Below are 27,989 nucleotides of genomic sequence, written 5' to 3'. Positions count from 1 at the left end.
CATCGTTGTGTCTTTATTATGTACAAAAAGAGAAGAAAATGAAATACAACTCTGAATTAGGTGCAGAAATCACTGCTATGCAGAAGAGTATGTTTATTTACAGTCTAATAAAAATATATTATATACAGCTTAGCTAGGTGTATACATGTTTTGCAAAATGCTCTATCTGCTACAGAAATGAGAGTAACCCATAATGTAATTATGTTTGAACAAATACAATAAATATCTGTATTTTGTTTGATACAGCTGTGGATTAACATATATTGAGATGGATAGAAACCCTCTTCACTGCCAAGAATACACATCTACAAAGGAAATACCACATACAACCTTTGATCAGAGTTAAATTTATTGCCGTAAAGCACTTTCCTTATCTTACATGCTTTTAATTAACATTGGTCCCAGATGCCAACAAACACTGTCCACCTTTAGCTTAAAATACAATTGTCTTACTGAAGATTTTAATAGGAAAGGAATTATATACCAAAAAAATTGAAAAATTATCTTTAGAATATTATTTTTTTAAGTAAAAATATATATACACACGCAAGTAAACTGTTTTACACTTTAAAAAATAAAAATTAAGTCTGAACACTGACTTTCCTCAGAAATTCTTCCAAGTCTAACTCCTTAAGCCTCTGGGAATCAGCAGGACTGAGTCTTCCAGTTACTGACAAAGGGGAGAATAGACATTTGTCCATTGAATCTGGAAATCTCAACTTGCAAAACTTTTCTCAGTTTAAATATTAATCTCTAAGCATTTCAGTACGATTGCAAATAAACCAGTATGTTAAATCAGGTGGTAACAAGTACAGACTGTAGTGTCTGAGAGGAATCCTCCCATCCACAGCTTCCTAAATAAAGATTACAAAAACTGCTGGGAAGGAAATCTGGTGATAATTTACTGCTACCTGATATGTCTACTCCCAGTCCTCTTCCTCAGCAATTGTTCCTTCTGTTGATCTCGTACAGAGATAAAAATAAAGAAGAGCAGAGAAAGGTCTAGCAGATGAAGAAGAGAGCACACAGCATCACATGAAACTGGCAGATGAGGAATGTTAGGAAAGTAACTCTAGAAACATTCTTCCACTTCAGGCTAAAACTGATCAAATGCATTGAACAGAAAATACAGTGTGCCATGAAGTAAGGAAGAAAAAAATAAATAAAAAATTTCACCTTTCCCTCAAATTAAGGGAAACTGTACAGGAAAACTGAATGTCTTTTAAAAAAGTTACAAGACCAGTTGGACAAGTCTAATTTCTAAGAACAGCAGGAAGATTCCACACAACAATGACTTTCAAAGACAAGATGACCACAACTTAGCTTTCAACTGTCTCTTCCTGACAGAGAGGACATTATGTCTTCCAGGCCACAGACAGTTTCAGAGTGCACTCTGCTTGAGTAGCTGTGGGAAAAACACAAATCTGGATGCAAAAGTTCTGGCAGTGGATTCATCTGCTAACACACAGCCAATGTGTCCTCAAGTTTCTGAAGCTTCAGAAAAAGAAACATGCCTGGGGACCTGTTTCTTCTTCACACAGCTTTATTTTTAAATACTAGTTTCTGTTCGGTGAAAACTGTACAGCCTTGACTATTTTAAAAACCTTCAACAGTATGCTGTACGACAAACACTAGTATAAAAAATGAACCAAATAACGTTACTCCACTGAGTAAGTGAAGCTCATGCACACACACACACACACACACACAAAATGATCGTGTAAATAGCGAAGTTAAGGGATTTATAAATAGCAAAATCTTTGAATAAAGTATATACATTTTTAGGCTTTTTCTATAAACATATAAATATATATAGCGCTCCTAGGAGAGACAAGGTAACTGTGTTCTACATCATAACTTAGAACATAAGATTAATTGACATTACTCTAAAGGCCTTTGAGGTTTTTTCTTATGTATTTATATCCTACACAGTTAACACTTGCAAAGATATCTTTTCACATTAGTTCCACTTTCAATGTACAAAACTATTTCATGTTACAGTTCAACAGCCTGCAGAGCAGTGAACAGGAAAGATGGCACTGCATGCTGAAATAGTAAGTGCGAAGACAACGTAGAGCTTGTCTGGGGAGTGTGCTGAACTTCAGCGAGAGAGCTGCAAATGGAGCACGAGAAACTGCTCGAGACACCAGCCTCAACCTCCCCACGTGCAGACATGCCAGAGGCCTTTAGATGCACACCAATTAAAAACTATTTTAAGATACACTGCTCTCACAAAGGGAGTAACATTTTGCTTCAACAGTAAGACAATTATAAGTTAATAGGACTGCCATAACATAACACAGATAGGGCCAGGCACCGTATGACTCTGAGAACCTCCTGTAAAGTACTGTGCACTCAACTTCTACTTCTTTAAGGATTATTTTAATGTGAAATGAGTATGTCCAGTACCCATCAAAAGCACTCATCATTTCATAAGGTCAAGCTAACAATGACCAATTCAAACAACTCTGCAATAGCAGGAACCATATCCATTTAAAAACAAACACTAAATTGATGATGCTCAGAAAAAAATACCAAAGGGCTCACATTAATTATAATTTTTCAACTAACTTCACTATTAAAACCCCATACTACTCTCTTTAACTACTTTTGGAGCAGGTTTCAAATGGAACAAATGGTGGTGAATTTAAATAAAAACAACAAATCCAAAAACCTCACTCATAAAATTACCATGGGCTGAACGATCATGATTAGCAAGCACTCCACTGCTTATGTGGGTTTTGATAGTCTTTGCTCAAATAAAAACTTTCACCTTTACTATTCCGAGGGGAAAAAAAAGTGTTCTTTAAAGTTACAGTTCAAAAATCCTAAATACAAAACACATGGATGCAATGGAACAAGTGTCCCCTCCATCTGTCATGGGCTAAAGCATGTGTCACACCAAACTGAACGTTAGTTGTCCCTTGAAAACATCCAAGGGTCAAAATTAGGCCTGTCACTCATTATTCTGCTTCCTAAGGGACATCAATGAGATTAAAAGTGGAACGTACTGAGGTTATCCACTTTAAAAATCCCACTCTTTGGTGGGACTACTCTTTTATTATTAAAAGAAATTCATTTCACATGCTGTGTGTTCGGTAACTACTGTGTGTCACGCAAAAGACAGTTTTCCACATTGAGAATTGCTCACAATGAAGCCCTGAGGTAACCGCCTTTTTTCCAGGCAACAGTAATACAGTTCCTTTTGACATTTAATCATCCTTTTACAACCTATACTAGTATATGCAACTTCAAGCAGTCAATATTGATTATCAATTGTTCCCAAAGATGGGATCAGTCCAGGCTTTGCCTTTTTTTTTTTTTTGATAGTTTTTAAGATAAAGACTCAGCAGAACAGGCTAATTTGGGTGCAGTGTCTTCTAAAGAAGCTTCAACTGAATTCCCCAGGTCTCCATTTTCATGTCCATCAATACTTGGCTTCTTATCAAACACTGCAAGTTAAAAAGAAAATTGATTTAAGGAAAGAAGCAATCTTGGGGAGGACAGATCAGTGATCCTTGTTTCAAAAACTGGAATGTTTCCTGAAATGACTACTAAAATTAAAGCTGACAGGTTTTTAGCAGAACGGAGCATGGCAGGAAAACAGGAACTGTTTCTTTGCTTTTCTAATTTAAAAAATGTATCTGAAAAAGTCACCAGCATGAAGTGTTAAGGGAAATTAACAACTCCTAGTCAGAGGTAGGAAAAGATAAGAATAAATTTGAATTTCAGCCTTTGGGAAAAGATGACCAAGAAAAAAAGTTCATAAGTTAATTCAGTTAATTCAGTTGTATCTAAGTAAACCAGGCCAAACATTGAGGGACCAACCAGATGAACTGACAGTCTATTAGTAGGTTAATTGAACTGACAGCAGATTAATTTTACAACGAATATAAAAAAGTATTTTCCAGAAACTGGTTTGCATATTGAGACTTCAGAATTAAACTGCAGGTAACACATTTAGAAGGCTTACCTTGTGAGGGTTTGACATCCACACTTGCATCTTTCCTATTAGAACCTGAATTTGCACCTTCTTCCAATTCATCAAGATATAAACGGTAACGGTGCCCACTCTCATCCTCATATTCTACGTTTTCATCATCCGAATCAACTTCTGGAGCAACGTACACTACTTCAAATTCGATTTCACCTCTCTAAAATGTAGCCAAAAATACAAATTTACTTTGTGTATCCTGCACAGCTACCCAGCAGGATTACCAAGTTGAACTAGGTTAGTAAAATAAGTATATCTTACTGTTGTGAACACATTTCTGTAAATTCAATTAAGTTGATGCTGATTCAATCATGTTGAATATTTTGGATAGGTATCTGAGTTAAGTTTTTACTGACTAAAGTAGAACAGCTCTACAGCTAAGCTTTACTAAAACTACCCATATTTCTTATATGTCAGTACATTTCAAACAGTGATTTCTAAAGAGGAAGTTTTCTGATAAATTAGGCACACATGTTAATTGTCAGAAAATGGGATGCAAATCAGGAAGAAGATTCTAGACCACAAAGCACATGAGAAACATTGTTTGGCTGGAGCTGTTCAGTCGTAAGAGTAAAGCATATATCACTAAATAGTTATTTCTGTGGGGCAATGTAATAAATTGATTTTCATCAGCCTTACTGATTAATGATTAGCCAATATATGTTTAACTGACCCAGCAGTTTTCTCCTTAAATTGCAAAACATAAGAGGATTAAGTGCAAGGTGATAGAGCCTCAAGAATCACTGTATCTTAGCATTACACACAATTTAACAGGAAACACTAAAATTCAAGGTAATTCAACAGGCAGAACACAGGAAGCACCTAGTTGTGCCTATGGATAACAGGTCCAAACTGACCTGTTGGGAAAGAATAGTTACAGCTTCTTTATGCTTGGCATCTCTTAAATTAACTCCATTTACTGCCAGAATAGCATCACCAACATGCAGTCCTCCACATCGATCAGCAGGCTGCCCAGGATGGATTTCAGAGATCAGTATTGGAACACCATGCTCCTTGCCACCCTATTAAAAAAAAAAAAAAAAGGCAGATTTTAATTAACTGAGGTGCCTTTTAATATAAAATTGACATTCTGATAGTAGCTCCTAAAGTGCTCACTTCAACTTCTATTTTAGAAAATTAGAAATCATTCTTCAAACAACTAATGTTTAAGCATGCATGAGCTGTTTCCCTTAATTCTTCTCCCCAAAGAAGAATGGAAAATTTCGAATATGTACTCAAAGTCAAAGCACGCAATTCTGAATACTAATAAAACTATAAAATCATATATAAACTCATGAAAACCACAAAATCTCATTTAAAAAAGCATATCAGGCTCCATATTGACTTGCAAGAAACAGTATTCATATTCAGAATAAAAGTCTAGCAGTCAAAATTTTCCAAATTTGTTCTAAAAAGTTTACACAGATTTTGTTAGGTGAGAGGTGCCAATACAGGTATTTAAAAAAAAATTATAATCACAACAGCTAAGTGTTGGAAGTCGGGTCTCAGATTGTCTCTGCTCTTCTAAATATTTACACCAGGAATCACACCTGCCTAAAGTGTCTATATCCTACACATAAATAAAAATCTTAGGTTTAATAAAGTAGCAATTATCTATTTCCTAATCTATCAAAATGGGTCTTGAAGTTCTATGACCATAGTTATGGATTTGTGTATGTTTTTTTCATTTGTTCTAACCACACATTTACTGATCCATGGATTTTACAGAAGTAGGAATGCAAACTTGAATTGCTGTGTCTTTGTCATAGAAAATAAATGCAAATATTTACTGTGATTGAAATTCCTAGTCCTTCATGGTCTTCTTTAACTAGCAAAACTTTTCTGATTGGGCCAACACCTTGACTCTTCTTTAAGGCATCAGGATCCTAGTTTGATAAAAAACAAACATAGCACAAACATAAATGTGTGAACCAAAAATGGATGCATTTCAGCATTTTGGTTTTTATAATTATATACAGGCAGCACTCTGAGCAAGAGAGTTTTAGACTAGCTCTAGGCAAGACAAACTTGCCATTTTACAGAAAGGGAGTGAAATCAGAAAAGATTCCTCATTATGTACCCCTGATGAGAATAATTATTTAAATTACTCCACTGCTGATTAGCGCACAACACAGAACTGAACTTCAAAAGAAGGAAACCAGCCACATAAGGGACCACATGAAGAAGTGCTGATCACTGCTGAAGTGTTATATGATGTAAACTCATCTTAAAAGTAACCAAATGACAGGAGATGATGTAATATACTCCCAAGGAAGAGGTTGCTTGCTCGAGTTTATTTTTATTGTAATAAAAATAAACCACACCAAAAGCCATTGAATACAAATCTAAAAGAGAGACTAAATAAACCAAGGTTTGTTTTTTTCTTTTTGTTAAGTCACTGATGCCATTATGCATACCTTTAAAATCACAAACACATGTATTTGTCCATCAGTGTTTTACATGCAATTAGCAACATAAGCAGTAAGACCCATCTGACCAACTAAGGTATTTAGAACAGATCAAAGCAATGCACCTTGCTCAAAATGTCTGATTTTCTGTACTGAACACTGGGGTAATTAACAGGACATGTCCCATGTTGGGTGAGTTTTACCAAAGATATCCATAGTGAAATGCTGTTTAAAGGTTTTGTTTTAAAAGGTACCTTTAGGAGGAAAAAAACCAGCCCACAAATAATTCTTTTACAAAGTGACAATTATGGCCTTTTAAGAAAAGAAATTAAAATAAATTTCAGTTTAATGCTAAAAAACTTATTCTTGGTTTTTGTAAATAAGTTAGATCCACTTTTTGAAACCTAGGTTACAAAATTCTGCTTTCAAGTTGTATTTATACACATAAATACATATATTTATATCAGAGGCCCAGTTTTCAAAAGGAGTGAGTGTTCCTAGGTAAGTCAAAGGAATTGCATCATCTTCCATGGTCATTTAGAGGGAATATACTATTCAGCACAGAACTGTGCTTCAGCATAGAAAAGGACAACATACTTACAAGTAACATTTGAAAAAAACACAACACTGAAGTGAAAACAATCACAAAGCTGAAGAGGTAACTCATGTCTGGAAATCATGGAGGAATGGCTCATCTTTCCAACTTACATGTCCTGGTGGTGCTTGCATTGGTCGTTTGAGGTCGTTCCGGCCGCGGCAAGCTCGAATGACGGTTTTGTGGCGGTGAAGGTGAATTTCTGCCTCCAGCTGGTTCCACAGCTTGTCGTGAGCAGGACCCTTCATATCCCGGCCCAGTAACTGAATCTGCTGCACCCTACACAGTGACACAGAGTACAACAATGCTGCATTACCACAGGAAAAGCAATGCACAGCAGGACTCATACATCTCATCAGCCTACAGCACATGAGCATGCAGCAAACTGGCACAAGAACCCTGGGGATTTTTACTCTTCCTTTTGTTAATTAACTGGAAATGCGAGGCTTTTCCTCCTTAGTCTTAACCTTGTACCTGCCTCTGGGGATGCAAAGGAAGGAAAAACAACAACAAACATCTTATGCTAGGGGACATGGATTGACTTCACATACCTTCCAGCCAGCTCCTTATCTAAATACTTGGCTGCCAATCTTGCTCCATAAACCTCAGCCTGAAGCACAGCTATATGTCTACGGAGGGCTTCATTCTCCTTCCTCAGCAACTTCACCTCAGCTTCCAGTTGAGCTTCTTTGACTTTCTCCTTCTTGTTAGCTTCAAGTTCTCTCTCCTTTAAAATGACAAAAAAAAGAAAGAAAAGAATATTAAAAAGCTTTTATCCAAGTTAATAATAAAAGAACACTTACTGTTTCTACACACACAATCTGAAATTATTTTCCTGTGTACAAGACATGCATGCAGGAAAGAAATTAAAAAAAACAAACAAACAAACAAAAAACAAAGCAGGGACTCTGGCACTACAGCTAGTGGTTTGCATAGTATCCTACAGAACAGTGGCAAAATTTAAATACCCTAAATATCATCTTTATATTTTCTTGTCTTGCAAATAGGAATTTAAAAGTTAAGCAATACTATTTTCAAAATTAAAGAGTAACCACGAAGCTATTAAATATTTCAATTTAACTAAACTCTTTTATTATGATGATGATGACATGGAAACCTAAGCCCATATGTCCTTAAAATGACAATTATTTTCATGCAAACAACCAAGAAATGTCTAGCCAGAGACATTTCCAGATTAGAGTCTGAAGACCACACAAATAAAGCCAAGGATTCTACACATGAAAATGACACCCTGACAAAACTAGAAGAAAATTAGTGTGTAATAGCTCTGTTGAAAAAAACCCCAAACAACAACCAAACAAAACAAAATCAAAACCCACACTAAAACCATACTTTAAGCAAGCTATCACCCTGTGCTTCACCCCCTGAAAAAGAAATTATGGAAATATAAATTAGTCCCACACTGTTACATCCCAAATGTACACAAACTGCATGGTCATTACCTTTTCTAATACCCAGTGTACTGGTGCAAAAGGAATTAAGATCGCTAATCTACAAAATCTACTTTAAGGAGAGCATGCTTGATAACACGTATCTTTTATATCTTGCTCTGCATGCCGTTTACAAAGTGGGGGAAAACCCCCACCATTAACTAGGGAAATAGCAAAGACACAGGGTCTAATATTGTTTCCTTTCAAAACTGGCCATCAACTGAAACAGCAATAAAAACTAAGTTCACCATCATGCATTTCTGAAGACACCTGGAGTACCAAAAAACCCTGTTCTTTGTACCTGTACCAATTACATTGTTAAACAAATAAAACCAGGATGTTCTATTAAAGAAGCAACAGGACAGATATAAAAGTTTACAGAACTGGCAAGACAAATCTGTTATCAAATTGTGCACATGCTATTCACTATTCCAAACCTGGATACAAAACCACTAATATGGTCGATATCACCACATTTGATAAACTACACAAAATTGGTCCTTCCAAACAGAATTATTTTCACAATAGATATATGAAAGCATTTACTGACTTTGCCAGAAAGTCACTTCTGAATTTGGTATGTGGTACACACATATGTGTGTGTACCTTTGTTCTTCTAAACTGATAAAAGTATTTAACAGATGAGGGAGGCAGTAGAGTCAATCAAATTCATAGATGACTTTGAGTCTACCAAATTCAGAGTGCCTGGCTAGCACAGTGCTCAGGAGGAGCAGCTCAAGGATTGCCTGAAATCACTGGCATTTCACTTTCTGCCATTCCCAGGATGACGCACCTTCAAATCAAGTTTGGCTCCACAGGCATGTTAGAAAACATGGCACACAAAGCCACTTCTGGCCTCTGGCCTTTGGGCTGGGGTTGTCTTGTGCAAATGACTCCACAGCAAATCTCTTTCTGAACTGCAGGATCACATCTAAGCCAAGAATTTTGACTAATCTACATTTCAGAACAGAAGCTTCTAAGATTATACCAGTTCTTTCTATTATTATTTTGGTCTTGGGCTATCATGCTATGCTGTCTCTGCCACACACTTGAGGAGTAAGAAGGGTCACAGTTCAGAACTTAACATCTGTTTTACAGCAGCTAACACGTCTGTATACAAAAACAGAGTTCCTGTTAGCTCTGTTCCTGTTGTCAATATTGCATTAAGGTGATCTAAACAGCAGTATAGGCTCCCTGTTTGTCCACTTTTAGAATACTAACTATTTGACAAATATAAAAAGACAAAGACTAGAATTTAAGATAGGCATATGCCAACCTCCCTCAGATAAGTGAACTGCTGAAGTGATCAAAGATTCTTGATTACACCAGCGAATTTCAAGCAGCACATTTTACAGTATTTACATAAAGTTTAAACTTTATATAAAGCTTTAAGCTTTATATAACGCTTAAACACCCTCATCCAGACTCAGGTTGTGCATTGATTTTCTTTGAATTTGGTTTGTCATTTAATTTAAAGAGGAAGCCAAATGATACACTTCTACATAGAATCACTTTTAGTAATGCATTTTAAATGTTACACCTAAAATACAAAAATACAAGGGAAATGCAATCTCATTAAAGTGTTCTCTTCCTATTTTCTCCATTACTATGATTACTCTTTTGTGACAGAGGTGCAAAATTACACCCAGAAACCAACCTTCTATGGACTCTCCAACTGATCACCACATGAAATAAATAAAAAAATATTAAAAGGTTTGCAATACAGAATTTCTGAAGATATCCTGAAAAAGCATGTACTGTTTTGAATGACTGTCAAAAGATTCGACAAAAGTCTCAAAACTGTTAAAAGAAATCAAGGAAGTTAAGTTAGAGAATAGTTCCATGCTTTCTAGTGTTCATGGTAGGGCACAGGCTGTAAAAACAGAAAATGGATTTTCTGTTGGTAATATAAAAAGAAAAGTTACAGCAAGGTTGAAGACTAAAGCTTACAGTTACCAGCTATTCTGTGGCTTTTCAGAAAACCAAATACTGAGTAATGATAACGAAGCATGTAACATAATAAAAGTAGAAAAGCTGGTTAAAAATCTTTCAAGTCTATCACTGTGAAAAAATAAAAGTCAAGTTTGCTTCACTTTTTGTTTATATCTATGTATTATTGAGCTCATATGCTTTTGGCTGTTACATCAGCCAGTAAACCATATTAAGTCATGCCCATGATAAAAATAAGGGGGAAACAGGAGAAGCTGACATGATTTTTTAAACTACAACATCAAAAGACTTCATATCACACTCATAGAAGTGTACAGTGTTTATACTTTAGCAACTGTATAACATCTTAGCAGTTTTTGAGATACTGCCAGAACAATCTTTCAGAATGTCAAGTTGCCAGATATCATCCCAAACTAGCTGCAGCAATAATAAACAGAATACACACAGAATTAGGAAAAAGAGCACCACATCTAGAAAAGAAAAATTAAAATGCAAAGGAAATTCTTTACACAGTCTCTTGCCAACTGTTGGGATGAAGGAACAAGCCAGATCTGTTTTGCCAGTTTCTGAGGCCAACATATATACAGTCTGTTGCACAAAACAAAAGCACTGCTTGAACATAAAAAAAAATGGCAATCAGCATACTTACCATTTCATCCACAGAAAGGACAGACTTAAGACAGAAGAAAAGAGTTCCATAGTTAGAGAAACAGGCAGCAGGAACTTCAAGAAAATGCAATAACATAAATTACTTAGTCCAAAAGGACTTCACCAGCAAACTGTATATTTGATTAGATGGTATATAGAACAAGCACACTGCTACAATTCTATTTAGCAACAATTTTGGTATTTTGTAGTGAAATTTATTAAAAATCTTATAAAAACTTAACCTTAGTGTAGTATTGAAAACAACACTTTCTCCTAAAATACCAAGAATCTCTGTAAATGGCAAAATAATGCAATATACATGAAAGAATCACAGAAAATCCATTCTGTAATATAACACTATACACGTAATAGATTTTTTTTCTTTCAGAAAGAACATCATAATATGAGTTACAAGAGGGACATAAAGGACAGGCAGAAGAATCAAGAAAAGGCATCAAGTGCAAAAATACAAAGATAAATTCAACCAGGCAACTTCATACTCTCACAAAGAGTTATTATGATTGCACTAAGAAGATTCCCCACTCCTAAAAATGGACTTGGCCCAAACTACACAATTATCAACTGCTTAGCAATCTAAAAATTTTAAAATGTCCTAGTTCACCACTGTGCACAGTTTTACAGATTACAGAGTATACATTTATGCTAAGAATCTACATATAAAATAAGAGTGTCTGTCCCTCAAGAAAGGAGGAAGTTAATTAATTGAGCTTTATTTCCCCATTGCACATTCTGTTGACACAGTTCTTCTTTGCCCTCAGAGACCTTCTGACTGCCAGAAGGTCAGCACAACAGTTTCATTTACCCAAACATCAGAGGTCCCATTTTATTGTCATTAAAGCGGCCTCATTTTTGCCTGTTCCAGCTTCACAAAATTTTATAGCTTTTTTTATCTAGAACAGTTTAAAGTTATGAATTCCCTAAAGGCAAAGTAAAACAAACTCAAATCACTAGTCCTCATATTTAAAAAAGGAAAAACTAAAGGAAATTATGTAGAGAATATCAAGCTAAGCTGTTATAAAGTTATAAATGTTATAAACACAGATAAAACTCAACCAATGTATATAAAATGCATTTATTGTCACCTGTGGGAAGAAGACTGCTGTCAATAGCATGGAAATTTAATCTATTGCTAGAAATCATTTATAACAAGGTAACAAGAAACAAAATCCTTAAAAGTATTATTCTGTGTGTTAGTCAGAATTTAAGTTGAATTAAGAAAATCTGGGGACCAAAACCACTCACAGTGATGTGTTAACTTAAAATTTTCTCAGTGTAAACCTGCAGTCTGACACTTACAAAACGCTGGTGATATTTAACTAATGCATAAACTATTTAACTAAATATTTAACTAAAGCCACGAGAATTATTTAGAGCTCTAAATAAACTTCACCATAGTGTAGCCATGATTTAGTAGAGAATAAATTATGTGTGGACAATCCAGAAAATACTCTTATACTGCATGTAGCCCTAGGATGACAGCTCTAATCAATTACAGCTTTTGAATCTGAAACACAAAGAATTTGGAAGACTCCTGTTGCTCAGTGATTAGCCTAGGCATCCTTTAAAACTTATAGTATACCACTGTGTTTGATTGCACATTAATTAATGGGACAAAATAGCAAAGTGACTAATCTAATGTTCCACATATATTGGCAGTAGGTATTTGCAACCAAACTGTGAAGCAATTTTAGAAAGTCAGAGATAGACTTTGATTCATACCAACAGCCAGAAATCACACGCACACAACGCTGCTCTACTTTTGTTTCATTTACAAAGCCATAGTAGTAGAGCCTGAATTTGTGCAGTGGCTAGTAACAAGGCAGACTATGCCCAGGCTATCAGTCAATGCCAACTAACTGTACAGATTAATTGCTGTTAACTTTTGGTGGGCTTTGCAAAGGTCTGAGTTTTGAAAAAACATCGCGTCTACTGAGTGCTTCTACTACAGACTTCTATTATCTTTTGCAATTTCAGTCTTCAGAAAAGCTTTATAAATCACAAAAACATTTTCTTTTTTTTTACTTTCAGAAACCACTAAAAATGGTTTATTTACAAAAAAACTTAAATCCTTACTCTTTTTTTTGACATTATTCATCTTATTTTTAATGGTTGCTAACAACCAGCGATAAGTGTTATGAAAAGAAAAAAAGTTAATATTCTTAACATGAGAATTTGTAGTCAGCTTATTCACACCTTCCAAGGCAGAACTTGGAAGCCAGGAGAGGAAGAAGATTAATATAATCCCACATTCAAGTTGCTCTACTCACCAGTTTTGCCTTAATAGCCCCAGAGTCAACATTCTGGCCAGTCTTGGCATGCAGCTGAAGCTGAACAGCATGGAGCTGCAAAAGCTGATCGTGCACTTCCTTTTCCAACACTGCTTTCTCTGCCTGTGTTTCTGTCAGCTCAGACTTCAGATCCACCAGCTGTGCCTGTGAAGATACAATCCATCACAGTAATGAGAGCAAGGATTAAATGGGGTCACCAGAACTGTGACACATAACAGCATTTGCTGGTACAGGGATGCTGCACCTGGTGGAATGCAGGTTAAGAATTCCTGATATCACCCATTCCTCTGAAGCCCAGCTTTAACACTCGGTCATTTGCAGGATTTTCTCCCCAGCTTGCCACAAAATTCATGCAGCCATAGAACCAGCATCAAATGACCATATTGCCAAGAGTAACAAAGCTAAGCTTTCCTTCATGCAGACAATGGCATGTGATGCTGATGTTCACTCCAATACAAGGCAATGGCATTAAATCTTTGTAGGATTTACACCCCTAGCAATGTAAACACAATTTTAAACTGTAAAATTTTTAAATCTTACTGAATAAAAAGGCTCAAAGTAAAATTACAATTATTTATTCAATGCTGAAGTCAAATAATCCTATTTACAGATGGTCTATTTTCAACTGAATGTATTTCAGAGTTTAACTGAAATAGCAAATTAGTTGAGTAAACCAGAAGTCATGAAATGCCCCTAAAATGTATATGTAGAAAACAAGAAAAAGCTATTAACTATTGAAAAAAGTGGTTTTGAAACATTTTAAAAACAGTTTTCATGTGAGGTTGCATGTTACAAAGCAGAAATCTGTAATGAAAGAACAAATACTAACATGTTTACAAAGTTACTTATTATCTAAGTTCAAGTAGCATTTTATAAGATAAGCTACATTTAGATAAGCTTTAAAGCTACTACTTGCCAAAAAAAACACAGAATACGATTTCAGGGGATTTTTAGGTAAATTCCCAGAGTAAGTTTTTGCATCCAAAAGATTTGGAACTAAAGACCAAAATGAAAAATGACTAATTCTTAAAAAATCCCCCCTCATATTAAAGCAGGGTATTTTAGGTATTTTAACAACACCATAACAGTGAAACTCAAGTTGCAAGGCAACTCAGTATAAAACATCTGCATCAGTTAATGAAAAAAAAGCAGGAAGGATTTGACTATCAGAGGGGAGGATTTACTGGGTCTAACTTCAGGCACATGGTTTAGATGGACAGCTTCTCCAGCTTCCAGACTCAGAGACAAGTAGGAACCTCCAGAGGTGATTCAGAGCACCAAGGGTGCAATTGATGAGATGGATCGAGCCAACCGGCAGCGTGCAGCTGCCAAGAAGAACAATCTCCCCTCCTGCCTCTTGGCTCTGCCCTTTAGTCCCACATCTCTGGGACTGAACACAACAGAACAACCTCCCCCTGTCCCTTGAGGAACAGCCTCAGCAGATCAGGCCAGCACTTACTTTTTGCCAAAAAAAAAGGAGCTGCATGCATTTTTCAGCTTCCAACGGCCAGAATAGCAAAAAAAACCTTGAAAAATTTGCAAACCCTTGCAAGAAGTCTAAAGCAGAAATTGCCTTTTACAGTAAGATGATATTTGAAATACTACAAAGCCAAATACTTTCAGAGAAATGAGTTACTTACAAAGCTGCATTGCCCCAGTGACCAGCCACAGTTAAAGTCTCTGCTGTGGTTTACCCACCTTCTAACAAAAGCAGACACACACCTAAACTAACACAGCAAATGAAAATATCACCAGCATACAAGTTGATGATACTGTACACAGCAGATAACAAAGTCCTTAATAATGAAGGCTCAGTTTGACCCAGCCACAATTTCACATAATAACAATATTTTGTTATTATTACATACTGCATATATTAAGCCTAGTTTTAAAAAAGTAAGACCACTACTGTCTTACTCCTTTCTAACAGCTGACATACTTTTATTGCTTTTTTATACACACACACACATGCTCTCTCATCTACTCTGATTCAAAAGACCTGTAGAACAGTGAAGCGGCAAAACAGCTAAATTAGACCAATTTAATATTGTCCAGCCTCACCTAATAGAGAATGGCAATTGGAGTTCTGGTGGGGAAAAAAACCCCAAATTTATTTCCCTGTGCAAATAACAAAGCAGCAAGAATGATAGCTACCAGCTTTGCAGGGTGAATGATGCCCCAAAAGTATCAAAAAAAGACTGTCAAATCCTTATATTCAAATCATTGAATCACAGAATGGCCTGGGTTGACAGGGACCTTAAAGACCTGGTTCCAACCCCCCTGCTATGGACAGGGACACCTTGCACTAGACCAGGTTGCTCAGAGCTCCATCCAACCTGGCCCTGAACACTTCCAGGAATGGGGCACTCCAGACAACCTGTTCCAGTGCATCACCACCCTCACAATAAAGAATTTTTCCCTATGATCTAATCTAAATGTACTCTCTGTTTGAAACCACTTCCCCTCGCTCTGTCACTACATGCTCTTGTAAAAAGTCCCTCTCCCATCTTTCCTCTCACCTCCCTCCAGTTACTGTAAGGCCTAAATAAATAAAAAGCACAGAATGAAAAAAAGCAAAATGAGAAATGATAAGAGCATATATAATGGAATTAATCTGTTTCCACATTATGAAAAGTCACAAATCCATCCCCAGGAACTGATGCAGGCACAGGATTCACATCAAAATGCAAACACAAGCAGCTACTTTCATATCCTGTGATCTACTTCTATGAAGGTTGACAAATCTTTACATTACTTCACAGAAGTTCTGCCATTCTCAGCTTGGCCAGCTCACTTAATTTTCCTTTACGTTACTTTTACTACCACCATTTTTTATCCAAGTTCCCTCAATTAGTTATAAAGAAAACATATGAAAAGACTGTTGGAAATTCAACCTCTCTATCATCGATTTTGGAAGCTACGCAGTAAAAACCAGGGATGGGGCAGAGATAGCAGATGAAATCATGAGTACCTACAAGGACTATCAGTAAAGCTATTCCTTCCCAGAGCACCATTCACTGCATGAGGAAAGGGCTCTGCTGAAAATGATGGTGTCAGATAATATTATATTCCAATTTCTATAAACATAATAGGATAAACACAAAGATAAACTAATGCTGCACAAGCAACTGTACTAATCCTTTAATTTGGATGCACTCTCCCACAAGACTGTCAAAGAGAGATGCCATGTATTTTGGTGGTCACCTGCAACCACCCTAGAATTTGCAGAGAAGTCAGCTGGGGGCAGAAGTCACAAACATCCAGCCACAGGACACCACTGAGCTTCATGGTTAGGTAGTTCAGGAAGAGCCACCAAACAACAAAAACGGAACAGAAACTTTGAACAGGGAACAACGAGAGGCAGAGGCTGGAGAGAAGGTAGTGCTTCACTTTCATAATCTTCTCTTAACCGTAACTTGCTGATTCAGCCAAAAAGGAACCCTTCTGGGCAGGACACAACCGTGCAGATCAGCAATTGCCACTCACCAGCGAGCACCACGCTGCAAGGTTACACCTGAGCTTCCTCTGCTCCCTCCTTTGTGCCTCTGCTCCAGCCAAGGCACAGCAAACAGCACCACCAGACCGGGGTCATGGAAGCAGCATTTATCATGAAAACCTACACCTACATGAATCAAGCAGGCAGGACATCAATCTACTGCTTCAGATTAGCACCACGGGCTATTTCTAAATTCCACAATTCAAGTAAAATGGAGATCTTGGTCAAATTCACCACACAGCAAAACTCAGCATTTATCTTCCGCACAATCTAACATCCAGATGATACCAGAAAAATAGTTTTAAAAAGCTAATCAAATATTTACTCAATTTTGGGACATATTTTGCCATTTACCAGGTGTTTTGTATTTCTCAAAGGTCTTACAGCTATTTCTCAACAGAAATAATTCAAGAATTTGTAAACTACTCTTTTTATTCCCATAGGACATAAAAGAGAAATCATGGCATTAAGCAATCGAGAAAGCATGGCATTAATACTTCTTCCACAGAACATGTCAAAAATTAAAAAAAAATTTAAAAACCTCTAGGCAAAAGAATGCATACAATGTCCTAGTTTTAATCAAGAGTTCTTATTGCCTGTTCACGCAGTTACAAATTATCAAAAAATTGAGTTTGCTACATTATCTTACAATGAATATGTATTTTAAGCTGGCAAAAAAATAAATGTACTCTAAAATGCAAGGGTTAATTGCATTTATATTCATGGAGTTTTTAAAGTCTTAACTAGTGTTTTTCATCATAAGTCTTAGAACAAAATATTAGTATTTAAATCTCTTCCAATCAATTTATATAATATTTTTCATATGATGATCTGAACTCTCATCTGTACATTTTTCACAGAAAAGTGACATTAGTGACATCTAGTTACTCTAACAGAATAGCTAGAATCACTAACCAAAAATAGTTTATTTCTATTAGATCTCAGAGACATACTCAAAGATCTTATACTAAATTTATATATTGTAAAAAACAAGAACATAGATCTTGCCCTGACCAGCCTGAAGTGTAAATACATCAAGGAAGGATGAATAAATGTAACAGAAGTACAAACACAGCTGGGTATTTTTGTATAGAAGTGCACAACAGGAAGCAGACAGATGCTAAAACCACAAGTTACGTGTGACTGCTCAGAAGCATCACTGCTTGAATGAGGCACTAGAAGATGGCAATAGTGCAATCCCTGAAGATCTAGAGCACGAGGGGAAACACACAGAAACTGAGAAAACTTCACAAAGTGGGATGATGGTGACTTGCACACCATGGTAACAGGAAACAACCTCCACTACTGATAGGGAAAGCAGCAGCAGGGCGGTCGGGGCAAACACAGAGATGGCATCATTAGATAAAGTAACAACAACGGGTTTAGCTTTGGGAAAAGCTTTTTCATTTTCTGAGCTATCATTGCAGTAACTTCTGCAATATGGACAAGAGTTGCATTTGAGCTAATAGGTATAAAAAAACATCTTTGGCTTCCACATTGCCCAGACATGAACACTCAAAAGTGGAGCCATGCTGAACTGGGAAGCTGGGTCACAGGCCTGCACACTACTAGGGCAAGACAGTGGCATTATTCACCACATTATTCAGCAAATAAAAATGAGAGGAAGACCAGAATCAAGTCAAGTGTAATTAATGCACTTCTTGGTATATGAATTTCTAGCTCAAAAAAGGTCTAGACATAATTCAAACACAGTAGAAAACTCAGATTTTTCAGTGAAGGGAAGCTAGATAGATAGAAAGAACCCATTAGCAGCCTCAAGGGACTAGAAGTCATAAGCCAAGCATTTATGAAATGCATTTAGCTTTTGTTTGATTTCAGGTCTTTAGCATACACCTTATTCATTCGTATGCCAAGCCTTTTAAAATCATAAAGTCTGAAAACTGTTTTTCTAAAGACTTTTTTTCCCACCATATAATCTCTGATTGCCAGAAGCTAGGAGTTCATTTCAGAATTTTTTAGTTACCTAAATAGGGCCATCTAGTGCTATCTTTTTATCTATATGTCTACATTTCTCCCTATTTCACCCTCCTTCCCCGTTGATTTGAATTGAATTTTCAAAATACAAATGAATCTATTAAAGGGGGAAAGGTGTGTATGAATAAAGTTCCTACAACACACAACTTTTACACTAAACAGCTGCTAGTAGGAAAGAGTGACAGATTAGTGCCCTTTCAGAGGGAGAAGTGAGAAGACCCAAATCTTTAGCTAATTTGTTTAATCCTCACAGAGACAGAAGCTGACATCCTGGTGTACAGAGAGCACACGTGCAGTTCTGAGCTAAAGACTGAGCTGCTGTCTCATGTCCAGCCAACTATCCAAAAAAATGTAGGGATGAAAAGGCAAAGGAAAGGATGCTGTGATGTGGAAACTCCTAGACCATCCAAGAGAACAGGAACTGCCTGAATCAGAAGGTCTTAGTGACTTGAAAAAGTGCTCAACACTTCCATTCCCCACAAATCACGAGGTTTCCAAGCTCCATTGATTCTGTTACTAACAAAACTCCTCTGGTGTACATGTATGTATTTCACAGCTAATTGTAAAGGACAGGTCCTTATGTATCATGCTATGGGACCAAAACAAAATTCACAGACAAATCAAGTTTATGAGGTGCTTTATTTCCTCAGCAGCATGTCGTTATGTAATTTATACTAGACTCCATAAAGTTTACCAACATATGCATTTATGTATTTCAACATTTCACTCCTGATCAGGACTATTAACCTTCTGATTTAAAGGCTGCAGGACCCAGGACCATGAAACACAACAGAGCACACTGCAATGCTGCAATTACTCTGTGGCTCCTGTCCCAGCACATGCACAAAAAAGCAGTATAAATATCAAGATATGACACTAGCATATTTGCTTATCATTTCATTCTGGAGGCATTTTTTTAAAGACAGAAACAACATTTAAAGGCAAACTTAGGTAAAAATAAAAATCTTTAATCATGCTTTACAAACAATGAAATCAATATTCCTTAGTGTTTCCATAAAATTACACCAGTGCAGGAGAGAAAACAGTTTTTCAGAGCATGCAGCAGCTGCTGCAGCGTGCAGATGCACACTCAGACACCAGATACACAACAACAACACCAGAGCCTGGCCTGCACAGCCCATACACTGCCACGTGTTCATGGGCTCCCCCAGCATCAGCCCCTTGATGTGAAGTAGCCAGAACTCTTAATTATTACAATTGTCTAATTCCTTGAGGAAAGGATTGTCTCCATTATCTCACCAGCATCACTTCACCACTTTGCCAACAGCTCTCCAAAAGACAAGAACACTCCGCTCTTCCTCAGTCTTGACTATTCAATTTTTCCTGCCTACTGAGCAGCATTTGCTGCAATTTGTCACACAACCCCATTAAGTTTAATGGACTGCTCTGAATGAGAAACCATGGAACAGAGCAGAGCCCTGTTTAATCTCATGGTGCTCCCTGCAAAGCAAAACAATGTGACAGCACTGCACAAAATGAGTTTCTGAATAGATGATACACTTGGAAACCATATTTTTATGAAAACCCCCAACTTCACCACAGTGCTTACCACTTGTCAAAGAAGAAAATGTTTCAAGATAGTATTGGAAAAGACTATACTGACAGATTACTAGATTACATTAAAAGCCTTTATTTCATTATTACTGTGACCCCAAAAAGGACCTTTGTGACTTCAATTTTTAGCTAATGCTGAATTTAACAAAACAGTCTTTATCATGTGGCTAATAAGAACATGAACAACAAAATTTATGACTAATGACTCCCTAAATAAACAGTATGGTAGTGTAGCTATGTAAGTAGTCTTGGTAAAAATGCAGTGCATGATACTGAAGACACAAATGAATCATAAATTAATTTAATCCACTTTTATTATGTCCCATATAGAAGATAAAGGACATAAGACAAATGAGTTGCTCCATTTCTCAGGTTCTATTCTAGTCCTGACAAAACATTCAGGGCCAGCAAATTAAAAGGATGCAAAGCAACACTCCCAATTTTTTATCTTCTCTGCTGAAGACCATTCTGGACATTCAATTATTTGCACACTTTTCCACCCTACAACCAAAGGATAAATAATAATACCACATCTTAAAAATTCGGTTTCCATTTACATAAATGGATACATCCACCAACATTTTTACACCTGTGACTGATGTTTTTCACCTCTACCATTTAAATGCTGGCTACTGTTTCTTGCTACTGTTTTATTTTGTGCTTGACTGTTTTATTCTGTTTGCACCGACTTACAGAAGAACAAATAACTTTTTTTTTTTAATTTTGCTGACAGGGACAAATTTCTGACTGCCTCACAATGACTATTTCTGTCAGGTTGCTCATGCTTCTAGTTGCTTATCAGAAGACACAAATCTGTTCTTAGAAGTTATATTGATAGTTTTATTATGAAATCTGTACTACCTATGCAATATAAATCAGTAAAAAAAAGTAAGAAATATAAACTAATATATTGCTTTCCTCTCACTTTCCCTTTGGTAGCTCCCAACAAATGAGACAGAAAAGGAAAACACTTTACCACATACAGACTGAAAATTAATTAGGCTAGTTAAATTTGTATAGAAGTATATAGGCTTCTGATACAGGAAAATATTAATTAATATTTGGATTAATTAAATGGGCATAATTGTAATTAGAAAGGGCATAATGATTCTGATAGAAGTCATATGTATCACACTAATGACAACTTAGTATATAAGCTGACTGAAAAAATGCATGTAAATCTATATTTCCTGAATATGTGAAAAATGCTCAAATTTTAGGATATCAAACTAGCTGGACCAAATCTCACTCCACTGATATTTCAAAAAAATATACTCTATCTAGTACCAACAGATTTCTAATTCAAAAGAGAAAAAGTATTACAAGTCCAATTAATAAAATAATACCTTAGTAACTACTGGAAATATTAATGACATTTGAAAAAAGTAAATAAGCTACTGCAACTATTCTGTATGTATGTATATACACACCTCACATGGACAAAAAAATATCTAGGTCTTCAACAAGTGCATTTCTCACTACAAAATAAAGAAAAGTGGCAAAAAAACCACAAACCACCAGACAGACCTTCCTAAGAATGTGTCTGGTCCTACCTTGATTAAAGTAGTGCCAAACAACAGAGCAGGACTGCACCTCTGCAGTGTGTCCCATAAATGGACTTGCATGCCTATGGAAAGTCACCATACACATAAAGGCACCTACATTTAGCTTTACCAGTTTGCAGTTGGTTTTTTTTTACCTATACATCTTCATATTACCCACATCATTCTGCATGTTTTAACTGAATAGGTTACAAGTTACTTACAGAAGAATTCAGCTTATAGAACCACATTCCTCTAAACATGCTGATCCAACTTAATCACAGACACAAAACTACATCTAACTTCTTAGACATACATGGTTTCCTCAGTTTTAGCATATACACAGCCTTAGCACATCTGCCAAGATCCAGGGTGTGCTCCACCAAACATTCCTTTCTAGCTTGTTCATTTAAAATTGCAGAATCATATTGGCAGTCAAAGTGCCAGAGTTAAAGCAAAGCTCAGTTTTCACTGGCACATTGACCTACTTCTTTTATTTCTACAAAACTGCAGATACATAGAACTCTTATTTTTTAAAATGGACATTTAGACAATGTCATAGTCAAGTGACAGTCAAACAGGAACAAAAAAAACCAACCTATGAACTGCTTCTCAGTTAAACATTTTCTAAAATCTCACACACTGACCACCAGCATGCATCTGCTGATTTATATGGCTTTCCAACAGAGAAGCACAAAAAATCTGCTTCAAAATGTCTGTCACCAGTTCCAAAAGACCCAGGCCCCTGCTATCCTACTAACAAGATACACTTCTCCATTTGTTCACAATGAAATGAGGCTGATCTCAGAAAAGACAGTGGCTTGTATTGCCAAACACCTTTTTTTCCTCCTCTTTGACAAGCTACTTAATTCAACTCTGCCCTACTGTGACCAGCAGGAAAATTATGAAAACAAATCCTCCCCCCAACATATCATTAGTTTAATTTAAGACTGAAAATATTATTAGCACAGTAGTAGATTTATATACTTTCACCATGCTAAGCACAAGTAAATTTATTTGCATACATCCCCTGTGCATCTGAAATACCTTCAGGCTCCTTCTAAAAATAACCTGGCCCAGAACTGCCAACATAGCTGCCTCCTGGGAAACTACTGTCTTCCTGGAACACCTCTTTCACTATCCATATAATATTTTACCTAGACTCCTCTCTCTAGCAGTACATATACAGCAAGATGGCAACAATCTTTTTGGCAAGTCCTACAGCAGGAGCTTCCATCCACCAGACCCCAAGCTGTGCCTCTTAAGAACGATTGTACCAATCAGAGAACGTGTATTAAGCTGATAAAGTGGATAAACCAAAGTCTGAACTGCATTTTATTCTTGCCTGCAATATTATAATAAAAGTCAACAGTTTTGGTTAAGGAAATGATATCCACAAACAACAGAACGATATTCATAACTTTTTGTTGTTTGTTGTTCTATTTTATGAAATAAAATCACTTATTCAGAGAGACAAGTCCAGTCAAATGCAGCTGCAGGAGTAAGCTTAGACAAGCTTAGATTCAGTCCAAGTATTATTTTAATCCAAATAAAGGATTTATTTGTACTATTTTAGTATTTCTCAAGATGGATCTAATTTATTGGCTTGAATAAGTGTACCCAAGTAAACTATTACAGAAGACATTTTTTGTGACTGCGACAAAAGCTTTGTATTAAAATGTAAAACAGTATAAAGTTACAATGGTAAGTTATTAACAAATGCTTGCAATCTTAGAAGTTACATGAAGTGCAGTAACTCACATTATAAAAAAGAAGTAAAACCACCAATCACATCCTAAATGCCAGTACTGATGTTAGTGATTTCTTTCAAAATATGTAACTGTACTCTTCATATTGGTCACTGGGGCTTCTGACGAGAAATCTGTGCACGCAAGACAAGACACTCATTCTCAACAGAGCAGCTCCATCTTTTGGAGGTTTTAAATGGCAGCTCTCATTTCAAGTTTATGACGCCAATAAATATGAGGTCCTAAAATTAACAACCTTCAAGGCAATACTAAAGTCTTCTAAAGGTCTATTTGAGAGATAAAAACTCTTCTGTATGTATGAGGCCTGATACTACTCACAGCAATAAAAATACTTTACAAAGTAACACTTTTTATTCACTTCCAAAGCACTCACTCTAGATTATCAGTAACATTTTTATCAAACAATTACCTCAAGCATACACAAAAATAATGCTAATTATTAACAACTGCTAACTGGGCTCCTTTGCTCTTATATTCATAAGAGATTCAGGCACAGATCTTCAGTTTTTTAGGTGCTGCAGATGATTTTAATTAGATAGAAAAAACCTTTCAGGATCTGAGTTATATCATTTCCATTCAAATTATTTAAGCTTGAAACAATCTTTCAAAGAAATCTATTCTCCTAAATAACCTGACAACTCACTTGGTTTACAGGCCTGCACACAACAACCCACCATGCCTGTGCAATATGCAATAAATTCTGATTATCTACAGTAAACTCAAAAATCTCATTTTACTACACCTGTAATTTATTCACTTTATAGGTTGGTAGTGTATATGTGTGCATATACATAAAAATATATATCTCACCTCAACACTGAAACATATAAGACAACACATCAACATAAACACACAGAGGAACATAAACATCACTACAGTAAGCATTCTGGTGGGAAAAAAACTTACATGAAAAAAATTCCTAGTTTAACGAGATCTTTGTTCTACTCTGAAAAATCCTGCTCCTCTGTAAAATTCCATGGGTTCTTTTGCATAACAGTGTCTTCATACCAGGAAGAAATCTGAATAAAACCAAAGGCAATCTACTTACTTCCTACTGAAAGACACACCTTCAGAAGAACAGGTTACTGCTTGAAGGCTTTAAGATTCTTTTATTGTAATAAGAGTAACACAAAGGACTGAAAGAAGGGAATTCTGTCTATTGAAGCTCTTACAAAGCCCATATTTTCACGGTGTCTCAGAATTTCTCCTCTTACTGCTATACCCTTACAAGTTCAAAGAACAAGCAATAGAAGTCTAAAAAGTATGGCCTACAAGAGACAATGAAGAAAATGGAAGGCTTTAATCCAGGAAAAAGGTAACTGAGGAAGAAACATTGAAAGCCTTCTAATTGCAGTTAAAAGACAAGAGGGCAGCTCACATTCACACCTGCTGAGGACACCACAAATAATACCTACTAAACCAAAGACACTCGGGTTGGGTAGATACAAAATGACCATGAAGTTCTCCAGAATCTCCTTCCAGAGCACTCCAGGTCTTTCACAGGCCAAAGGACTTTTCAGCCCTGCCTCTCAGCAGCATCAGGACCAGATAACTTGGCTCTGGCTTCTTTTCTCCCAGCCTGTCTGAAACTCTGTATCAGGCATGAAGAAAACCTTCCAAGAGGAAGGCCAGTTATTCTTCTCCTCACAGAATGTGCGACCTCTGCTATTATTTTCAGTTACTAAGCTTGGCAGAGAGCTATTTGATCTGCTTTGAAGTGTGAAGGAACAAGAGGACCTGTCAAAGTCCATGCCCAATCCACTTTTCTGTTTCCTTTACTTTTAAGGAGGAACAATGTCCTCTTTTTGACTACTGACTCTCAGCTTTAAGCACCTCGATCTTGCCTTTGTCCTTTCTTTATAAGTCTTTCCAAATCCACAGAATCTAGGAATAAATTAGGCTGGGAAAGAACTCTGGGATCATCAAGCTCAACCTGTGACCAAACACCACCACGGTAACTAGACTAAGCCTTTCCTTTACAGACCTGCAGGGACGGTGACTCCATCACCACCCTCGACAGCACATTTCAATGTCTAACCAGCCTTGCTGTGAAGAACTTCTTCCTAATGTCCAACCTAATCCTCCCCTGGTGCAACTTAAGACTCTGTCCTCTCCTCCTGACTCACTGCAAAGATCAGCCAGCAGCATCTGTTGCCCAAAATTCCTGCTTTCAACATCACACAGAACTCCTCAGGCACGCACCGCCCCATGCCACAGCTGGAATTACCAAACCCAGAGGGAGGACGGCCGTGGCCAGGCCCGAATCCTAAAACGCGGGGCCTGGTGAATCTCGCTCAGCTGCTCGGGGCAGGGAAGGAGCAGGAGGAGCCCCGGGGGAGCCCCCTCTGTCCCGGGGCAGGGCCCGGCCACCGCGGCACGCCCGGGATGCGCCCCCGGCCCGGCCCGCCCGGGGCCACGGCGGCTCCTCACCTCCAGCTTGTGGTTGATCTGGGACACGGTCTGAGCCTTGTGGCACAGCTGGGCGAAGCACGAGCTCAGGCTCGTCATCTTCTGCCGCCCCTCGTACGTGATGTCGGCCTGGTCGGGGTCGATCTCGCCCAGCAGCAGGTCCACGTCCACGAACGCCTTGTCGAACTCCTTCTCCAGCACCTCCAGCCAGCGGAACATGGACACTCCGCCGCCCGCCGCCGCCGCCGAGGCCGGGCCGGCCGCGCCCGGGCCGCAGGGACCACCGCCCGCCGCCGACATGCTGCCGCCCGCTCCCCTCACAGCGCTGCTCGCCCGCTGCCGATCCCGCTCCCGCCGCCGCTGCCGCCGGACGCGCCCCCAGCCCCGCTCCCGGGGCAGCCACGCAGGGAGCGCGGGCACGCGCGTGCGCGCCGGCCGCGGGGCCGCCTGCTGGTGTGGCAGGCAGCGCCGGCCGAGCGCCGAGCCACCGAGCGGCCCCACCGCGCCGGCAGGGGGCGCTGCGGGCCCGCACGGGCCGGACATGAGGGCAGGGAGGCTCGGACTGGCCTCCGAGGGGGTCAGGGGATTGTCCCCGAGTCCTTCCCGTGGCTCCCAGTGTCCCCTCCGTGTCCCCCCGTATCCCCTCCGTGTCCCCTCCGTGTCCCCATGTCCTTCCTGCGTCCCCGTCCCGGACACTGGGAGCGTCCTCGGGCATATTATTGTAATTATGGCCAGTTTTATATTGACATATAGTCCATACAGAGCTAGGCTAAGTTGATACGCAGTAAAGAAAAGGAATATGTACATAGTAAAGAAAAGGAATGCGGACCTTGCCCTGAACAACGTAAATTTACGATGTAAATACATCAAGGAAGGGATGAATAAATGTAACACAGAAGTACAATTACAGAGGTATCTGTGCATAGAAGTGGCCTACAGGAAGAGACAGATGCCATGCTAAAGCCACAGATTCGCTCAGAAGCATCACTGCTTGAATGAGGCACTAGAAGATGGCAATATTCTAAGATCTAAAGAAGGGAAACACATAGAAACTGAGAAAACTTCACAAAGTGGGATGATGGTGACTTGCACACCATGGTGACAGGAAACAACCTCCACTACTGATAGGGAAAGCAGCAGCAGGGCGGTCGGGGCAAACACAGAGATGGCATCATTAGATAAAGTAACAACAACGGGTTTAGCTTTGGGAAAAGCTTTTTCATTTTCTGAGCTATCATTGCAGTAACTTCTGCAATATGGACAAGAGTTGCATTTGAGCAAACAGATACAAAAGTCATTTATGGCTTCCACATTGCCCAGACATGAACACTCAAAAGTGGAGCCATGCTGAACTGGCAAGCTGGGTCATTTTGGAGTATATATGGTCATTTTTATATATAATGGAAGGGGAAAGAGTATTCACCAAGGTGCTCAGCATCTGCAAACCACACAGCAGGATTTGCAGTGACACATCCATTGCTTGTGCTCAGAAAAGATGTAAGTTTGGAAGTATTGTATGAAATCACAGAACCACAGAACATAAAGGGTTGGAAGGGACCATCTAGCTCTAACTCTCCTGCCATGTGCAGGGACAGCTCCCACTAAAACAGGTTGCTCGAGGTCTTATCCAGCCTGGCCTTTGAGCACTGCCAGGCATGGGGCAGGCACAGCTTCTCTGGGCAACATGTCCCAGTGTCTCACCAAACACAGAGTAAAGAATTCCATCTTAATATCTAACCTTGTCCCAAATGGACTGCTGCCAGCACCATTGCATCTCTAGAAGCACCAATGAATTGTAGGATGAACCATATAAAATGTATTTGCTTTTTTTAAGCTCATGCTGGTTCTG

The 27,989-nt window shown here is 38.0% G+C and overlaps 1 protein-coding gene across 2 annotated transcripts; it reads right to left on the bottom strand.

The window, feature by feature from the left end:
• On the bottom strand, nucleotides 1–26,603 carry GOPC (golgi associated PDZ and coiled-coil motif containing). 2 transcript variants are annotated; one of them, XM_074537928.1, is made up of 9 exons: nucleotides 26,162–26,603; nucleotides 13,335–13,499; nucleotides 11,048–11,071; nucleotides 7,549–7,724; nucleotides 7,111–7,276; nucleotides 5,785–5,880; nucleotides 4,852–5,016; nucleotides 3,974–4,154; nucleotides 1–3,452 (listed from the first exon to the last, which is right to left on the bottom strand). In XM_074537928.1, exons 1-9 carry the CDS (start codon nucleotides 26,438–26,440, stop codon nucleotides 3,334–3,336), a joined length of 1,371 nt encoding a protein of 456 aa, XP_074394029.1. In that variant the 5' UTR covers nucleotides 26,441–26,603; the 3' UTR covers nucleotides 1–3,333. The 2 variants fall into 2 exon arrangements, with proteins under 2 accessions (XP_074394029.1, XP_074394028.1); XM_074537927.1 differs by lacking the exon at nucleotides 11,048–11,071 and having other exon boundaries at nucleotides 26,162–26,577.
• Nucleotides 26,604–27,989: the final 1,386 nt, after the last annotated feature.

Source organism: Zonotrichia albicollis, chromosome 3 (genome assembly GCF_047830755.1).
Source record: "Zonotrichia albicollis isolate bZonAlb1 chromosome 3, bZonAlb1.hap1, whole genome shotgun sequence".
Taxonomy (NCBI): domain Eukaryota; kingdom Metazoa; phylum Chordata; class Aves; order Passeriformes; family Passerellidae; genus Zonotrichia; species Zonotrichia albicollis.
Note: the sequence above shows the minus strand (reverse complement) of the source record. Positions and strands in the feature narration are given on the sequence as shown.